At 34.8% G+C, this 16,507-nt stretch overlaps 1 protein-coding gene across 2 annotated transcripts in view; it reads left to right on the forward strand.

Annotated features, from left to right (window-relative positions):
• Positions 1–4,571: 4,571 nt before the first annotated feature.
• Positions 4,572–16,507, forward strand: part of LOC148955737 (uncharacterized) — a 58,593-nt gene continuing 46,657 nt past the window's right edge. For both annotated transcript variants that reach the window (XM_089103995.1, XM_089103986.1), the window contains exon 1: positions 4,572–4,717. In XM_089103995.1, coding sequence (XP_088960121.1) covers positions 4,715–4,717 — 3 coding nt within the window. In that variant the 5' untranslated portion in view covers positions 4,572–4,714. The remainder of the gene's footprint in view (positions 4,718–16,507) is intronic.

Below are 16,507 nucleotides of genomic sequence, written 5' to 3' on the forward strand. Positions count from 1 at the left end.
TCTACTTGTTTTTAGACCATTAGAGTTAGGTTTGCCTAGTTGGGTAAAATCTTCAACTGGGATTGTATTGCCAGCCCTATCTGAGAGCCCTTGTTTTAACTCCTGAATGGATATTTCTGGGGGAACATTATAAATAACTATTTTTGTTGGTGATTGTTTTGGGTTCCATTTAGATGCATTGATTGGGGTATTCAGAAGGGATTTTAGGTTAATTATTGTGTCTGCTGATTTCTGATCTTGGACAGATATTAGCAAAGATCCATCACTGTTAATATTAAGAGAGAACATTAATTTTAGCAATTTGAAAATTGCAACTCTTATTGCAGTAATCTTTTTTATTTTAAAGAGGGTAGTAGGAGTAATTTTAAGGTAAATTCCTAAGTTTTGGGAGGGAGGATCTTGGGCAGGGAGAGGACAAATGCTTTTGATTGGGGAGATTTTTTTCCTTTTTTTAGAGCTTCTAGAAAGGACCTCTTGAAACCCATTATCATTATTTATGGTGACATTTACCCCTACACTTATCATTGTCCTATTCTCAGAATTTGAGCTATCATTTGAACTTTGAGATAGTGAGCTTGACCAGCCAAGATGGGTATCAGTTTCACTGTTATTTGAGGTGGGATCCGGGGGGAATTTTTTTTGGAGGACTTCTAATCATTGCCTATTGGAAAAAGCTTTAAACAAAAACAAAACTAAAACAAGAAGGGATAATAGAATGATATTAAGCCGTCTGCACTAAACTATGAGGAGGAGAAACATCACAGTATTACCCTGAGGATGAATTGAGCAGGATTGGTATGGTAAAACTGCTGATTAATTGAGATAAATTTCACAAGAAAATTTATTTTAAATTTCTTGGTTGGTCGATATTCTTCTTATGTTTCAGCAAACGTTCGCTTTAAAGTCGAGACTATTCAGCCCTTTTCTTAAATAACAGTGCTAAATAACAACTGTTTACTGTAAAAAATAAACAACAGTACTTGAATTTTTCTACACCTTCTTTTGTTCGTTACCTGTTAGTTTTGTAGAACCGAAGCAATCTGTACTTTTTCGCTCGGCTCCTGCAATGGAAAAAACATGTGGAATACAGAAGCCCAATTGAAGCAATCCTATGCATAGTTGCCAGGTGGTGCGCATTTGCGCACCACCACCCCCTAGGTGCCAGGTGCTGCACATTTGGGCGATTTTTTGAGTTGACCGCGCATTGAATTTTTCAAATTGGCGCATTGCGCCAATTTTGCGCATGTCAAAAAATTCGGCGCAAAGTGGGCGCACTTTGCCTTCACAATAACAATGACAAAAATCAAAATTTCAGAGTCTAGTGTTTACTGACAACTTCTACTGACAGATTCAGAAGTCAAACAGTTTGTGGTAACGAACTGTAAGTAAGGAACGACCCGACTCAATGGTAACCGAAACTGTAGAAAACGGAATTTTGATACCAATAGATACATCAAAAGAATCAGATTTTAATGCTGATTTCAAATATATAAGTTTCATCAAGTTTAGTCCTATCTATCAAAAGTTACGCGCCTGAGAAAATTTGGCTGATTTTCGGAAAAAGGGGGAAATACCCCCTAAAAGCTATAGAACCTTAATGAAAATCACACCATCGTATTCAGCGTATCATAGAACCCTACTGCAGAGGATTCAAGCTCCTATCTACAAAAATGTGGAATTTTGCATTTTTTGCCAGAAGAAAGATCACGGATGCGTGTTTATTTATTTTTTTTTCCCCAGGGGTGATCGTATCGACCCAGTGGTCCTAGAATATCGTGGGAGGGCTCATTCGAACGAAAATTAAAAGTTCTAGTGCCCTTTTTAAGCGACCAAAAAAATGGAGGGCAACTAGGCTTCCTCCCACGCTCATTTTTTTCCAAAAGTCACCCGATCAAAACTTTGAGATGGCCATTTTGTTCAGCATGGTCGAACATATGATAAATATGTCTTTTAGGATGACTTAATCTCCCGAAGTCCCCGGGGGAGGGCTGAAAGTTATGAACTTCACCCAATGTTAACATATAGTATTGGTTATTGGGAAGTATACAGACGTTTTCAGGGGGGATTTCTTATGATAGTGGGGGTGGGTCGAGGGTTATGTGGGAGGATCTTTCCATGAAGGATGTTTGCATGGGAGAAGGGACATTGCTATGAAGGGGGCACCAGATTTCCCAGAATTACTTAAAAAAAGATCAGAAATTATATATAAAAAAAAAACAAGTTTTTCAACTTAAAGTAAGGAGCAACATCAAAACTTAAAACGACAGAAAACATTACGTATATGATTGGGTTCACCCCCTAGTCAATATCTCACTCTTTAAGCCAAAGATTATTTAGTACTTTCATAAGAGCTATTTATTCTAATTAACGGCATTTGTGATTAAGGGGTCATTTTTAAAGAATTGGAACAAAATTCGAACTTTAGCTTAAAGAGCAAGGTATTGACTAGTGGGCGAACCCTCTAATATACATATTAAAAATATATGAATATAGAAGTTCGTTACGTAAGTTAATTCGTAAGTTACGTATATTTATTACTAATAAAAACGTGTCGTAAATAAAATTAAACAAGTTTCGAGAAAGCCATTTAACCAAATAAAAGTAAAATTAATATTCAAATTTTGTTTTAATTATTCATTTAGGGTGAGCCAAAATCAAAACCTGCATTAATTCAAAAACGTTCAAAAATTAAATAAAAAGAAACAAGCTTTTTTAACTGAAAGTAAGGAACGACGTTAAAACTTAAAACGAACAGAAATTACTCCGTATATGAAAGGGGCTTTCCCCTCTAATTGTTTTAAAAAATCAATTTGTGTGAAAGATTCTAAACTTTAGCGTAAAGAGCGAGGTATTGAGGAGGGGACAGTCCCTTTCATATACGGAATAATTTATGTTCGTTTTAAGTTTTAACGTCGTTCCTTATTTTCAGTTAAAAAGAACTTTTTTTTCTCTCTATAAAGACAAGTGGAATTTTCAGAACCCCGTAGGGATTCTCATATCGCATTCCAGGCTCCATGACGACCTAAATTCAAATATTAAAGCGTGTATTATCCTTAACGTGAAAAACCAAATGGGAAGGTGGTCAAAGTTCGAAAAAAAAAAATACAGAAAAGAGTGGGAAAAGCTGACCTTTGTTCGACATAGCTCAAGCAGCTCTTTCTGTCTTAAGCTTACCCATCAGCAACCCCTTCGTCAAGAGAGTGTTTTCTGTCATGAATCTTGTCAAGTACAGAATTCGAAACAGGATGCACCTTTAAATGCTTAACTCTACTGTGACCATCCGACTTAGGCTAAATTGCCAGGGAAAGTGCTGCAGGGACTTTGATTCTATACCCGCTATGCTTAATAGATTTACCATTGACATGTATGACATAAAAAAACCATCCAATGACAATGAAGATGAAACTCTAGAGGAAATTTTTGGGCGATATAGAAGGAAGGTTTGCTGTTTAACTTTGAAAATGATCGTGAATACTATTCGAAGATAAATACAATATATGATTAAAAATGTACCAAACTAATTCGAAGTTCATTAAAAGGAAAACAAAAATAAAATAACAATCGGAACTGTTGAAGGACCTTGCCAAGTACAATTTTGTCTCATATGTATATTTCTTTGGCTTCTATTTCATGGCAAAATCTCAGAACGTTGTCCTTAGGCTGCAATTTTATAGATAGTTGCATTAATAACGGCCAGTCTAATTTCTTATCTTTAACTTGGTCGTTCTAAGTTATATTTTGAAAGCTACGAAACATTTTGTTCTCATAATTAAGTTTGATAATAATACTATCTATTAGTTATCTTTATCAAGTGCGCCTTTAACTTTCACGTTTCTGTATAAATTATCTGTATTGCAAGATCAGTATACTGAGTACTTATTTCTTTTTTTAGTTCCCTAATCACAATTTCTATTGTTGGTAGGGAATAATTCAGCATGTTAGCCAAAAAGTAATGTGAAATTCCACCTTATATATTGACAAGTATTTTTTTTTTGTTAGATCATCTGTAATTTCCTTTTTTATTTAATTCTCTAACATACCAGAGAGCAGGAGAAAATATATTCCTTGTCAACCCAAAGACTGCGAATAGGAAATTTCGACCACAAAAGCGCATGTAATAAGTCAAAAATGCTTCACTGTTTCAGATTTCAGAATATGGTGCCAAAATATGTCAATGAAGACTGAATCCTACCAATTTTGAGTTCTAGTATTCTGAAAAGCAAAATTCACACTTTCTGGTAACATTGTCTCTGAATTTTTTTTTTTTTGCACTCATCCCTGCAAGATCTAATTTACCCTGAATTTCGAAATCCACCCAAAAAATAGATAGCAAAAATGCGCCGATGGCGCGTTTTCGCTTCCCTTGGTGTGCATTCTTAAGTCAGGCACCTGGCATCAGTGATCCTATGGTACCAGTCCATTTGGTGCTTGTGCTCGTCCATCACACGCATTAACATCATCACAGATAGCCTAAATGCACCCAGATACACAGCCCTTTTTTTACTTCTTAAGGATAGGGCACATAGACATTTGTCTCCTTGACTCCCGAAAAGTTTTTGTACATAAACGTGCCTTGTGTTTCAGACGTCAGGAAAACGTTCGAGCGTCAGAATAATGCCAATAAATCTATATAAATTTAGATTTTTGTGAAATTAAATGTTATAAATCAATACCTTCAGAATACTTTACTTTCAAATAGTGGATATATAAACGAATGGTATGTTTTAAACACTTTTGAAACCCATTTCTAACGAGGGTCACACTGCATTGTGACCAAAATAAGTTAGCCTACTAATTAGGCTAGGGCTCATCTAAAAGCTCAAAATGCCATGTTTAGGAAAAATCCATTTAATAAATATGTTTTTCTGAGGCTAGGTGCTTTCAGATTAATGGGGGTATATATTCTTTTGACAACATTCCTTATATTAGGCTCTGCTCCTTTTCAATAGGCCTAGTCATTTCCCAAACATTAGCCTATAGGCCTAGGTAAATTTCTAGGTGGTACTATAATTTAGCTAGGATGAAAATGAAAGGGAGTATACCCAATGGATATTATCTAAAAATTTCTATTCTATAGAATGTAAAAATAATATCCAACCATACTTAGTTATTGCCAAAATTATTCAACTAATTAGCTATCTGAAAAATCCTTTTAAGCAAATAAGAAATTATCCAACTAGGAAAATAATTAAAATTTATAAGAAAAACTGTTTTATCTTGCTAGCCAAATACAATAGGCCTAAAGCATAAGAGCCAACTTAGTATCTCTAACTAGGTGGATAATACTTTAACTTAATACTTGTGATATATATCTAACTAGACAGATAAGTCAATTCTTCATACAAATTAGTGATAATATCCAACTAGTTAGACAATTTTTTCTCTTAGACATAGCATAAACATCTAACTTGGTGGATAATACTTTATCATAGCCCTTCTGATATTAATCATACTAGGTAGGCTAGTTAAGTAACTTCCTGCCTAGTTAAATATATATCAGAAGATCTAAGATTCAGCATTATCCATTTAGTTATATATTCTTGCTGTGCCTAAGAGAAACAATTTATCTGGCAAGTTGGATATTATCCCAAACCTGCACAGCTTAATGGAATTTATGTATCTTCCTTGTTGGAAGTATAGGCTATCAGGAGTCTTAAGACTTGGTATTAACCAACTAGTTAGATGATCATGCTATGGCTAAGAGAAACACTTTATCTGCCTAGTGGGATTTTTACCCCAAACTGCTTATAGACTCCTCTCATTTGCCTAGTTGTATATGTATCAGACACACTAAGCAACATTATTATACAACTAGGTAGATATTCTCTCAGCCTAAGAGAAGCCATTTATCTGGCTAGTTGGATATTATCCCAAAACTGCATAGCCTAATGGAATTTACTTATCCTCCTAGTAGGATATATATCAGGAGTGTTAAGACTTGGTATTATCCACCTAGTTAGATATTCATGCTGTGCCTAAGAGAAATGATTTATCTGGCTATTTGGATATTAACCCCAAACTGCTTAGAGAATCTTCTTATCTGCCTATTTGTATATGTATCAGAAACACTAAGCAACATTATTATTGAACTAGGTAGATATTCTCTCTGCCTAAGAAAAACAAATTATCTGGCTCGTTAGATATTAAACCCAAACTGCTTAGAGAATATTATTATATGCCTAGTTGGATATATATATCAGAAACACTAAGTTACGTTATTATCTAACTAGTTGGATATTATTGCTGTTACTAAGAGAAATAATTTGTCTGGCTAGTTGGATATTAACCCAAAACTGCTTAGAGAATCTTCTTATCTGCCTATTTGGATATATATCCAAAACACTAAGCTATGTTATTATCCAACTAGGTAGATATTCTGTATATTGCATAGACAGTCAAATATTCAGCTAGGTAGGTAAAGGTGTAAGAGTCTTAAAAATGTTAATATCTGTCTAGCATGATATTTTATCTTGATACTAAGTGTAGTTGGATATTATTTTTACATTCTATAGAATGTAATTTTTTTAAGAATATCCATTGGGCACCTTCCCAGCCCTTAAAGGTAGGCCTAGGCCTATTTCATTTTGTAACCACACAGAGAAGTTATCAACAGTAGTTAAGTTATTGAAAAGTGGTTAAATACAAATTACTAGTTTATAAATAAGCTGTTCAAGAGTAATATTTCCAAAAATCCTTATTTTTGGAATCTCATTTAGGCTATTAGGCAACTGAAATATAGGCCTAAACTGTTTTCCTGCAATTTGAAGGGTAAACTTCTACTTTAGCAACTTTTGGCTATCTTGGAAAGGGGTTAGGTCAGGAAAATGAAACTTTCAGGGATGGGTCTATAGGCTAAAGTATGTCCCTGGACGGTATTTTGAAGGGTAAATTTTTACCAAACCATATTATTGACTTACAAATAAAGTGAATATACCACTTGATGCCCTTTATTATGCTCTTTCCAAATATAACAATCACTTTTGTTGGAAATGAATTTTACCCCCATCCATATATATATATATACCAATTCAGGGTATATATTTGCACATTAGGGGGTGGGGGTAAAGTTTAAACTTACCTCTCATTTGCATCAGAAATAAAAGGTATTTGTTTAGCCTTGGGACACCTCATAAGGAGACATGTTAAGAAAACAATTCTTACTTTAAAATATGTATAATGATCCTAGTTCTTATATTATCCAAGGGTAGAACCATTATCATCAAGTCTTTCCTCTAAAAATCCTCAAAAGTGAAAAAGTTTCCTAATATCACCATGTTTTCAATTCAATGCTTAAGTCTTTTTAAATTGCTGCTTTAAATTGCCGCCTAATAAGTTCTTTTATAGATAGCGTTCATGCTGGTCTTTTTTTTTTTTTTTAAAGAGCAGTGGCGAAGGGCGAATAGCAGTGGCAAAGGGCGAATAGCAGTGGAGTAAATACAAAATATTAATAGCAGTGGCAAAGGGCAAATAGCAGTGGCGTAAATACAAAATATTAATAGCAGTGGTTAGGTTAGGTTAGGTTACAAAAGATGCACGGAATTTCAAAGGGCGAATAGCAGTGGCATAAATACAAAATATTAATAGCAGTGGTGAAATATTTTGTTTTAATGAGCACTGGCAAAAATACTGTTTTTTTAATAAATTTTTTGTTAATGGCATGAGTTATAACAGAATTCACAATTTCTATAATCTCAATATACCACTACTTTTTCTTTAAACACATTTTTTGACACACGTGCTAAACGCTATCTATAAAACAACTTATTTGGCAGCACTTTACAGTGGCAATTTCAAAAGACTTAAGCATTTAATTAAAAATGTGGTGATATTTGGAAACTTTTTATCTTTTGAGGATTTTTAGAGGAAAGACTTGATGATAAAGGTTCTACCCTTGGATAATATAAAGACTAGGATCATTATACATATTTTAAAGTAAGAATTGTTTTCTTAACATGTCTCCTTATGAGGTGTCCCAAGGCTAAACAAATACCAAATAAAATTTGCCCCCCCCCCTAATGTGCAAATAGGGTAAGACACCCAGTAGTCAGCGACCTGCCTATTCTCGGACAGAATGTAACTAACAAGGAACCTAGCTCTAGGCTAACGTGCTTAGAAAGTTTTTATACAAAGACAAAGCTGGTTTCCCTGGTCACTAGCCTATTAGATATCCATATGGATTTATTGATTATTGGATTTTATTGACCATATGGATTTTATGACTATTAGATATCCATATGGATATCTAATAGTGACCAGGGAAACCAGCTTTGTTTTTGTATAAAAACTTTCTAAGCACATTAGCATAGAGCTAGGTTCCCTGTTAGTTACATTCTGTCCAAGAATAGGCAGGTGGCCGACTACTGGGTGTCTTACCCTATATACCCTGATTTGGTATATATATGGGTGGGGGTAAAATTCATTTCTGACAAAAATGATTATTATATTTGGAAAGAGCATAAAAAAAACATCAAGTGGTATATTCACTTTATTTGTAAGTTAATAGACCTAATATGATTTGGTAAAAATTTACCTTTTGAAGTACCTATCTCTACTCCTTTTCCCTCTAGAGGGTTCTTACCTTTGATGACCTTTAAAAATCTGTGTGTTATAAAAGTGAAACCTTGCAAAATATATTGGTAAAATTCTACTTTAGCTACTTTTGGCTATCTTGGAAAGGGGTTGGGTTAGGAAAATGAAACTTTCAGGGATGGGTCTACAGGCTAAAGTATGTCCTGGGAAGGTATTTTGAAGAAGAGGCAACAACAACAACAGCAACCGTACAAGAAAATCGAAATATATTTTCTTGATTATTATCGCTTCTAATCAGTAGTTGTACCAAACCTATCCTGCTCAAGTCATCCTCAGGGCTATACTGTGGTGTTTATCCTTCCCATAGTATAGTGCAGACGGTTTGATATCATATATTTTCCCTTCTTATTTTAGTTTTATATTTGTGTCTAAAGCTTTTTCCAATAGGCAATGTTCAGAAGTCCTCCAAAAAAAAACGTCCCCCCAGATCCCAAATCAAATTCCATAGTGAAAGATACCCATCCTGGCTGGTCAAGCACATTATCTGAAAGTTCTAATGATGGCTCCAATTCGGAGAATCGGACAATGATAACTGTAGTTCCTAATGCAACCATAAATGATGATAATGGGTTTCAAGAGGTCCTCTCTAGAAGCTCTAAAAAAAGGAAAAAAATCTCCCCAATTAAAAGCATTTACCCTCTCCCTGCCCAAGATTCTCCCTCCAAAAACTTAGGAATTTACCTTCAAATTACTCCCACTACCCCCTTTGAAATAAAAATGATCACTGCAATAAGAGTTGCAATTTTTAAATTGCTAAAATCAATGTTCTCTCTTAACATTAACCGTGATGGATCTCTGCTTATAGCTGTAGAAGATCAGAAATCAGCAGATACAATAATTAACCTTAAATCCCTTCTGAATATCCCAATTATTGCATCTAATTGGAACCCAAAACAATCACCAACAAAAATTGTAGTTTATAATGTTCCCCCAGAGATATCTACTCAGGAGTTAAAAGAAGGCCTCTCAGATAGGGCTGGAAACACAATCCCAGTTGAGGATGTTACCCAACTTGGAAAACCTAACTCTACTGGCCTAAAAACTAGTAGATCCTTCTTATTCACACTAAAGGATAAAATTGATATCCCAGAAAAATTATTCCTATTTGGGCAAATCAAACCACACAAGGAATACAAACCTAAGCATATTCAGTGTCAGAAGTGTTTCAAACTGGGACACACGACAAACAAATGCAATGAAATTCTCCAAGAGTGTAGTAATTGTAAATCTTTCCATCCTAAAGAGCTGACAACTTGCAAAAACACCCAGCATACATGCATCAATTGCAAAGGTCCTCATGAATCTACAAATAAATCATTATGCCCTGCATACAAGAAAAGAGCTCTAACACTCCAAATATCAACAGAGAAGGCCATCCCATACCCCTTTGCAGCAATGGAAGCAAATGCTGCCCAACAATACCAAATAAAGCCTGTAATGAAACCAACCAAAACCCCCAAGTCAAATGCCCCAAATGCATCAAGCACCCCATATAAAACAACATCTTCTAAGCCCTCTAGCTCAAATCCCTATAAGAAGGAATCACCAAGCCAGCAAGCCTTGTTTTCCGGTGAGATGAGGCCAGCCTGGCCCTCCCTCCCAAGAAGAAACAAACCAGAAACACTACCTGGAATCAATCCCTTAACCAACAAACAGGATGCACTACCAAAAATGCAATCCCCAAATATATCCTTATTCATTCTAAACTGTAATGCAGTTCAGGCCATGAACATACATCAACTACAGAAAACAAAAATTATTGCAGAATTGGCAAAAATCTACATCCCAGATGATATGCTCATTCAAGCAAAAAAAGATCTTGCTTTACTTTTAACAAAGCTGAACATTGATACACAGTCATATGAAGAATAAATCAACAACACAACATTTATCAATACTCCAATGGAATGTAAGATCACTCACAGAAAATAAGCTAAATGAACTAATATCATTTATGAATAATAATTCCATTAATATTGCTTGCCTCCAGGAAACTCATTTAACCCAAAATCAACAAATTAAGTCTCTGGGATACACTATCCTGAGAAAGGATAGATCTTCAGAGAGAAAAGGAGGTGGTGTAGCTTAATTAGTTAATAATAATATAAAATTTTGGGGCATCAATTTTACAGATTTTGAAAATGACGTTGATGTAATTGGTATAAGTATTTGGCTGAATAATTTAAAAACCTACATAATAAGCTTTTATAACCCTAATGGCCAAACTTCAGATGCCAAGGATTTCTTTAATTATATAAATAATTCTAATATGTTAAAAAACATCATTATTTGTGGTGATTTCAATGCCCACAGCCTTTTGTGGGAGAATAAACCAGCAAATTAAGCTGGTAAATTTATTGAGCATATATTTCAAATAATAATGAATTGGCTGTTGCTACCCCTCCAAACCTAATTACATATTTTAACCCCAAAAGTGCCAAATTCTCCACAATTGACCTACAAATTGTGTCTTTAAATTTTCTGAACAAAATTTACATAAATAAAATTGATAGTCTGTGTACAGACCACTTTGCTATAGTTTGCTCCCTAAATGAACCTGCTGAAACTTCTTCTCATACTTCCAAATATATCAACACTAAAGCAAATTGGTCTATTTTCCAAAATAAGCTAAATGATGAAATTACAAGTTTCACCCAAAGTTCATGCATTTCTAACACAACAGTTGACACACATACTGAAGCCTTGACATCTTTACTAATAAATACAGCTAATCATGCTATCCCCAGGACAACACCTAAGAAAACATTCCCTAAACAAATTCCTAAAGCATGGTGGACAAATGAGTGCCTAAATAAATGGAAGATAAAAAAGGCAGCTAGGACAGAATTCATAAAAAAACCAACACCTACTACATATTTAAAAAAATTACAAGCAGAATCTAATCTAAAAAGGACTATAATAGATGCTAAATATAAATACTGGAATAATTTTGCAAATAATCTCTCCAGAGAAATGCATGAGCCAATTATACATAAAGTCATAAGCCACATATGTGGGAAAAAGACTTCTCCCAACCCACTCCTGTATGAACTTATACATAATAATACCCATTATGACAATGATATTGAAAAGGCTAACCTATTTGCAACTCTTTTTGTTAATAAGCTAACATCAAACAATCAAAGCAATCTGTCCACAATTCCTATGAACCCTAGTTACCAACCACGCCCAGGATCCGAGTACATAACTAATCCATTTTCAATCCAGGAATTGAATAATGCAATACATCATATTAGGTCCAAAACTAGCAGCAGCTATGACAATATACACCCTACATTGATAAAGAATCTCACACCTTCATACAAACAAGAACTGCTAAATTGTTATAATCACAATTGGGCATCCTCTAGGTTCCCCAATATATGGAAATGTTCGTCCCTCCTACCAATCCTAAAGAAAAATAAACCAAAAGATAACCCTGAGTCTTATAGGCCCATAATGATTACACCTGTGATGGGGAAAATAATGGAGAAAATGATTTATCACAGACTCCTCTGGTTTGTTGAGAATAATAACATGATCCCACACACTCAAACTGGATTCAGGAAATACCACTCCTCAACAGATGCTTTCATTTTGCTAACAAATGCAATAAATGAATCTTTCTCAAAAAATAATATCATAGTGGCAGATTTCCTAGATTTTGAAGGAGCATATGACAATCTGAACCACCAAATCATTTTAAATAAACTTGCAAACCTTGGAGTACCTCCCAAGCTAGTATCCTTTATTAAATCCTTCATAGAAGTGCGAAGTTTCATTGTTTGTGTTGGTTCAGCCTCTTCACCCCAAAAGACAATATCCAAAGGCTTACCTCAGGGAGCAGTCCTCAGTTGCCTCCTATTTGCCCTATATCTGTGGGACATGAACCTACCCCACACGAATCTACAATATGCTGATGATCTGGTGCTATGGTCATCTGGTAACACCTTTCAGATAGCACGGTCAAATCTGCAGAAGTCACTTTTCCAGTTTGAAAAATTCTCTCAGCATTCAGATTTACCCATTGCACCCACCAAGTCAAAAATAATCCAATTTCACCGGAAGAGAAACCATTTTAATGCAAATCTAACTCTAAATAAAACAACTATTCCAGAAGATAATAATATTAATTACCTAGGTATCATGCTTGACCAAAAACTTAATTTCCAACTCCACATTTCAAACACAATAAAAAAATGTTATAGAAAAGCAAATATGCTAAAAAGACTTCTTTCCACACCCTGGGGTTGTAAGGAGAAAACATTACTCCAGTTTTATAAATCACATATAAGACCCCATATTGACTATGGGCTCATTGTCTATGGTGCATGTGCAAAGACCCAGATGCAAAAAATTGAAACAACACAAAATGATATAATACGTCTCATATTTGGTCTTAGGAAACCCACAAGCACCAAGTTTCTGCTTATGGAGAGTGGATTAACAACAATAAGGGAGAGACGTAGCTTTCTCTTGATAAAACATCTTACAAAAATTGAATCAAATAGCTCACACACATTACATAATTGGTTAAGAAATCCAGCCGTGTATAGAGGTATTGCAGATGAGTATGCCAATATTCAAAAGAAGTTCCCTGTACCAGCAAAGTCTATTGCACCTACTTTGCCCCAATCCCCTCCATGGAATTGGTCATTTCCCATAATAAATACTGAATTTTCAAAATGGAATAAAGATTTAACCCCCATTGCTTTTGTTCAGAAAAAATTTGCAGAACTTAATACAATTACCTATAAAAATCACTTCCAAATATTTGTTGATGGGTCAAAAAGGAATGAGAAGGTTGCAAGTGGTGTTTTCCTTCCTCACCTGAAAATTGCAATGGGCGAGAGATTATTTAATAATTTATCTATAATGTCTGCTGAGTTAAATGCCATAATCATGGCATTAGAACACCTTAAGCAAAACCAATCTTTGATTGAAAATTCGAATAATATTATCATTTATTCCGACTCTTTATCAAGCCTTGAGTTGCTGGCCTCAGCTCCTCAATATAAGTTGGACATTGACACTTATCATTGTCTCAGTATTATTGATAATCTTGCTTCAAGTGGCATAAAGACTTACTTTCAGTACATTCCTAGCCACTCTGGCATAAGTGGTAATCATCAGGTTGATGAAATAGCAAAAAATGCTATAAATATTGACCAGCCAAGTGGGAGACCAATCCCAATTAGAGATATTTACCGATGGAGGCTATCAGATATTAATTTTAATAAGATTAATCCTATCCTTTCCCCCTTTCCCAATAAGTATCTTTCTAAAATTTATCATAGAATTCGTTCTGGAACAAATGGACTAAATTTCCTTGCATTCTCATATAAGCTTTCTAATTCAAGTGGTTCAATTCCCCTGTCCCCTCTTTGCAGGCATTGTAATATGAATAATGAAACAATTGACCATTGCCTATTTGAATGTAATATGCTGACGTCTGCACAACATACCTTGCTTTCTAAACTGTTAAAATACTTCAAACACCACAAAATCCCACTATCAGCCAAGAGCCTAGGCAACTATACCTGCACACAGAGTATAGAAATCGACATCTATCATCTTATATTTGAACTCCTAGAGTCGAAAGATCTGCTGAAAGATATCTGAATATATCTAATAAATATGAGGCAATCAAGCCAGTAGCTCTGTAGCCCACAGAGTGAAGCAAAAGGAAAAGGGCTAAATAGTTATACTGAAAAGCCCGCCTGCTGTTAAATAGAAGAAGAAGAAGACCTATCTCCACTCCTCCCTCTAGAGGGTCCTGAAATTTGCCTACAGGACAGGTCTATTGCCTATTAAAATTTTTACAAAACAACATTTTACCTTAATTTTCAGTTATCAGTTTCTTTTTCTCTAGGTTTAGTTCTGAAAATGCAATTCCTGTTATTTGAGTAGAATTTTAAGCCATATGAATTTTTTTTTCACAATTTAGGAAATGTCTTTGCATATCTTTAAAACCTTATAAATTGGGATTGAGCAAAGTTGTGAAGCTGAAAATAATTTTGTTGTTCTTCATTTAAGCAGAAGATCTATTGGTAAAATTCTACTTTAGCTACTTTTGGCTATCTTGGAAAGGGGTTAGGTTAGGAAAATGAAACTATCAGGAATGGGTCTACAAGCCAAAAAATGTCCAGGGAAGGTATTTTGAAGTACCTTCCTCTACTCCTTCTAGAGGGTCCTGACCATTGATAACCTTTAAAATCTGTGTTGTTATAAAAATGAAACCTTGCCAAATAGATCTTCTGCTTAAATGAAGTACAGTAAAATTGTTTTCAGCTTCACAACTTGTTCAATCCTGATTTATAAGGTTTTAAAGATATGCAAATACATTTCCTACATTTAAAAAAAAACATCATTGATACAGCTTAAAATTCTACTCAAATAGCTGGAATTGTATTTTCAGAACTAAAGCCAGAGAATAAGAAACTGATAACTGAAAATTAAGGGGAAATGTTGTTGTGTCAAAATTTTAATAGGTATAGACCTGTCATGTAGGCAAATTTAAGGACCCTCTAGAGAGTGAAGGAGTAGATGACTAGAGGTAGGTACTTCAAAATACCTTCTCAGGACGTACTTTAGCTTGTTTTTCCAAGATAGCAAAAAGTATCTAAACTAGAATTTTACCCATTTTCAGAACTAAAACCAGAGAAAGAAACTGATAACTGAAAGTTAAGGTAAAATGTTGTTTTGTGAAAATTTCAATAGGTTTAGACCTGTCAAGTAGGCAATTTTGAAGACTTAGAAATCCAAAGAGAATTAACATGGAATCTTTGCAATACCTTCCCAAAGTATGTTTTTGGCCCTGGGTTCATAATTGAAAGTTTCATTGGTACTTATCTGTTATAGCAACCACACTCAAGAAGTGAAGTTAGGTTAATCCCAAAGAAAAATATCAAAACTTGATGAAAATATAATACCGTAGTAACAAATCTGGGCTATATATTTGCACATTATGGGGGGGGGATAAAGTATAGTGGGTCTACATGCAAAATGTGTTAGCTACAATTAATCTGTATATTGTGAAGTAAGAATTGTAACATTATCTATTATATTTGCTTGTGCTTGCTTATGTATTACTTGTGTATGCTTTTGCTTATATTGCTTGCTTGTGCTTATTGTGCTTATTTTATTATAGGTGCTTGGGTCTAAATTAAACTATTGAATCAAAGAAATCTACATGGTGTCAGAAGTCATGGATATAAGTCAACCGTCTATCAATTGAACCACCAATGATCTCGCTTCTGAATGGACCAAGTTCGAGAGTTATGCAACACTGATGTATAAAGGTCCCCTTGCTAAAAAGTCAAAGAGAGTGCTATGTGCATACCTTCTCATACGCGTTGATACTCAAGGGCGAAAGATTTTCAGCACATTTAAGCTCACAGAAGCAGATAAAGACAAATTCAAAGTGTATTTGAAAAATTTCAGAGAGTATGCAGCTCCTAAGAAAAATCAAGTTTTCTCACGCTACATCTTCCAAAAGCGAGACCAAAGAGACACTGAAAATGTTGAGAAATACATAACAGAACTAAAAATTCTAGTCAAACCAGCTGGATATACTAACGAAAGTGAGATGGTGAGAGACAAAATAGTATGTGGAGTGACAAATCCTAGACTGTGTGAGAAACTCTTGGGAATTGGTGACACTCTCACACTTATCCAAGCTGTCACAATTTGTTGTGCACATGAATCGACCCAAGCGCAACTCAAAACATTTGAACAGAAAGAAATCAAGCAAGAAGTGGATGCCATTTCAAAAAGCAAATACTATCTGCCTCATAAGAAAGCTGAGTGCTACTTCTGTGGTGGCACATACTCTCCCCAACACATATGCCCTGCTAAAGGAAAAACATGCGCAAAGTGCAAAAAGAGTAACCACTTCGCCAAAGTCTGCAAAAGCAAG

This window comes from Artemia sp. Qi Xiang Cuo, chromosome 2, assembly GCF_049724085.1.
Source record: "Artemia sp. Qi Xiang Cuo chromosome 2, ASM4972408v1, whole genome shotgun sequence".
In the NCBI taxonomy this organism is placed as follows: Eukaryota; Metazoa; Arthropoda; class Branchiopoda; order Anostraca; family Artemiidae; genus Artemia; species Artemia sp. Qi Xiang Cuo.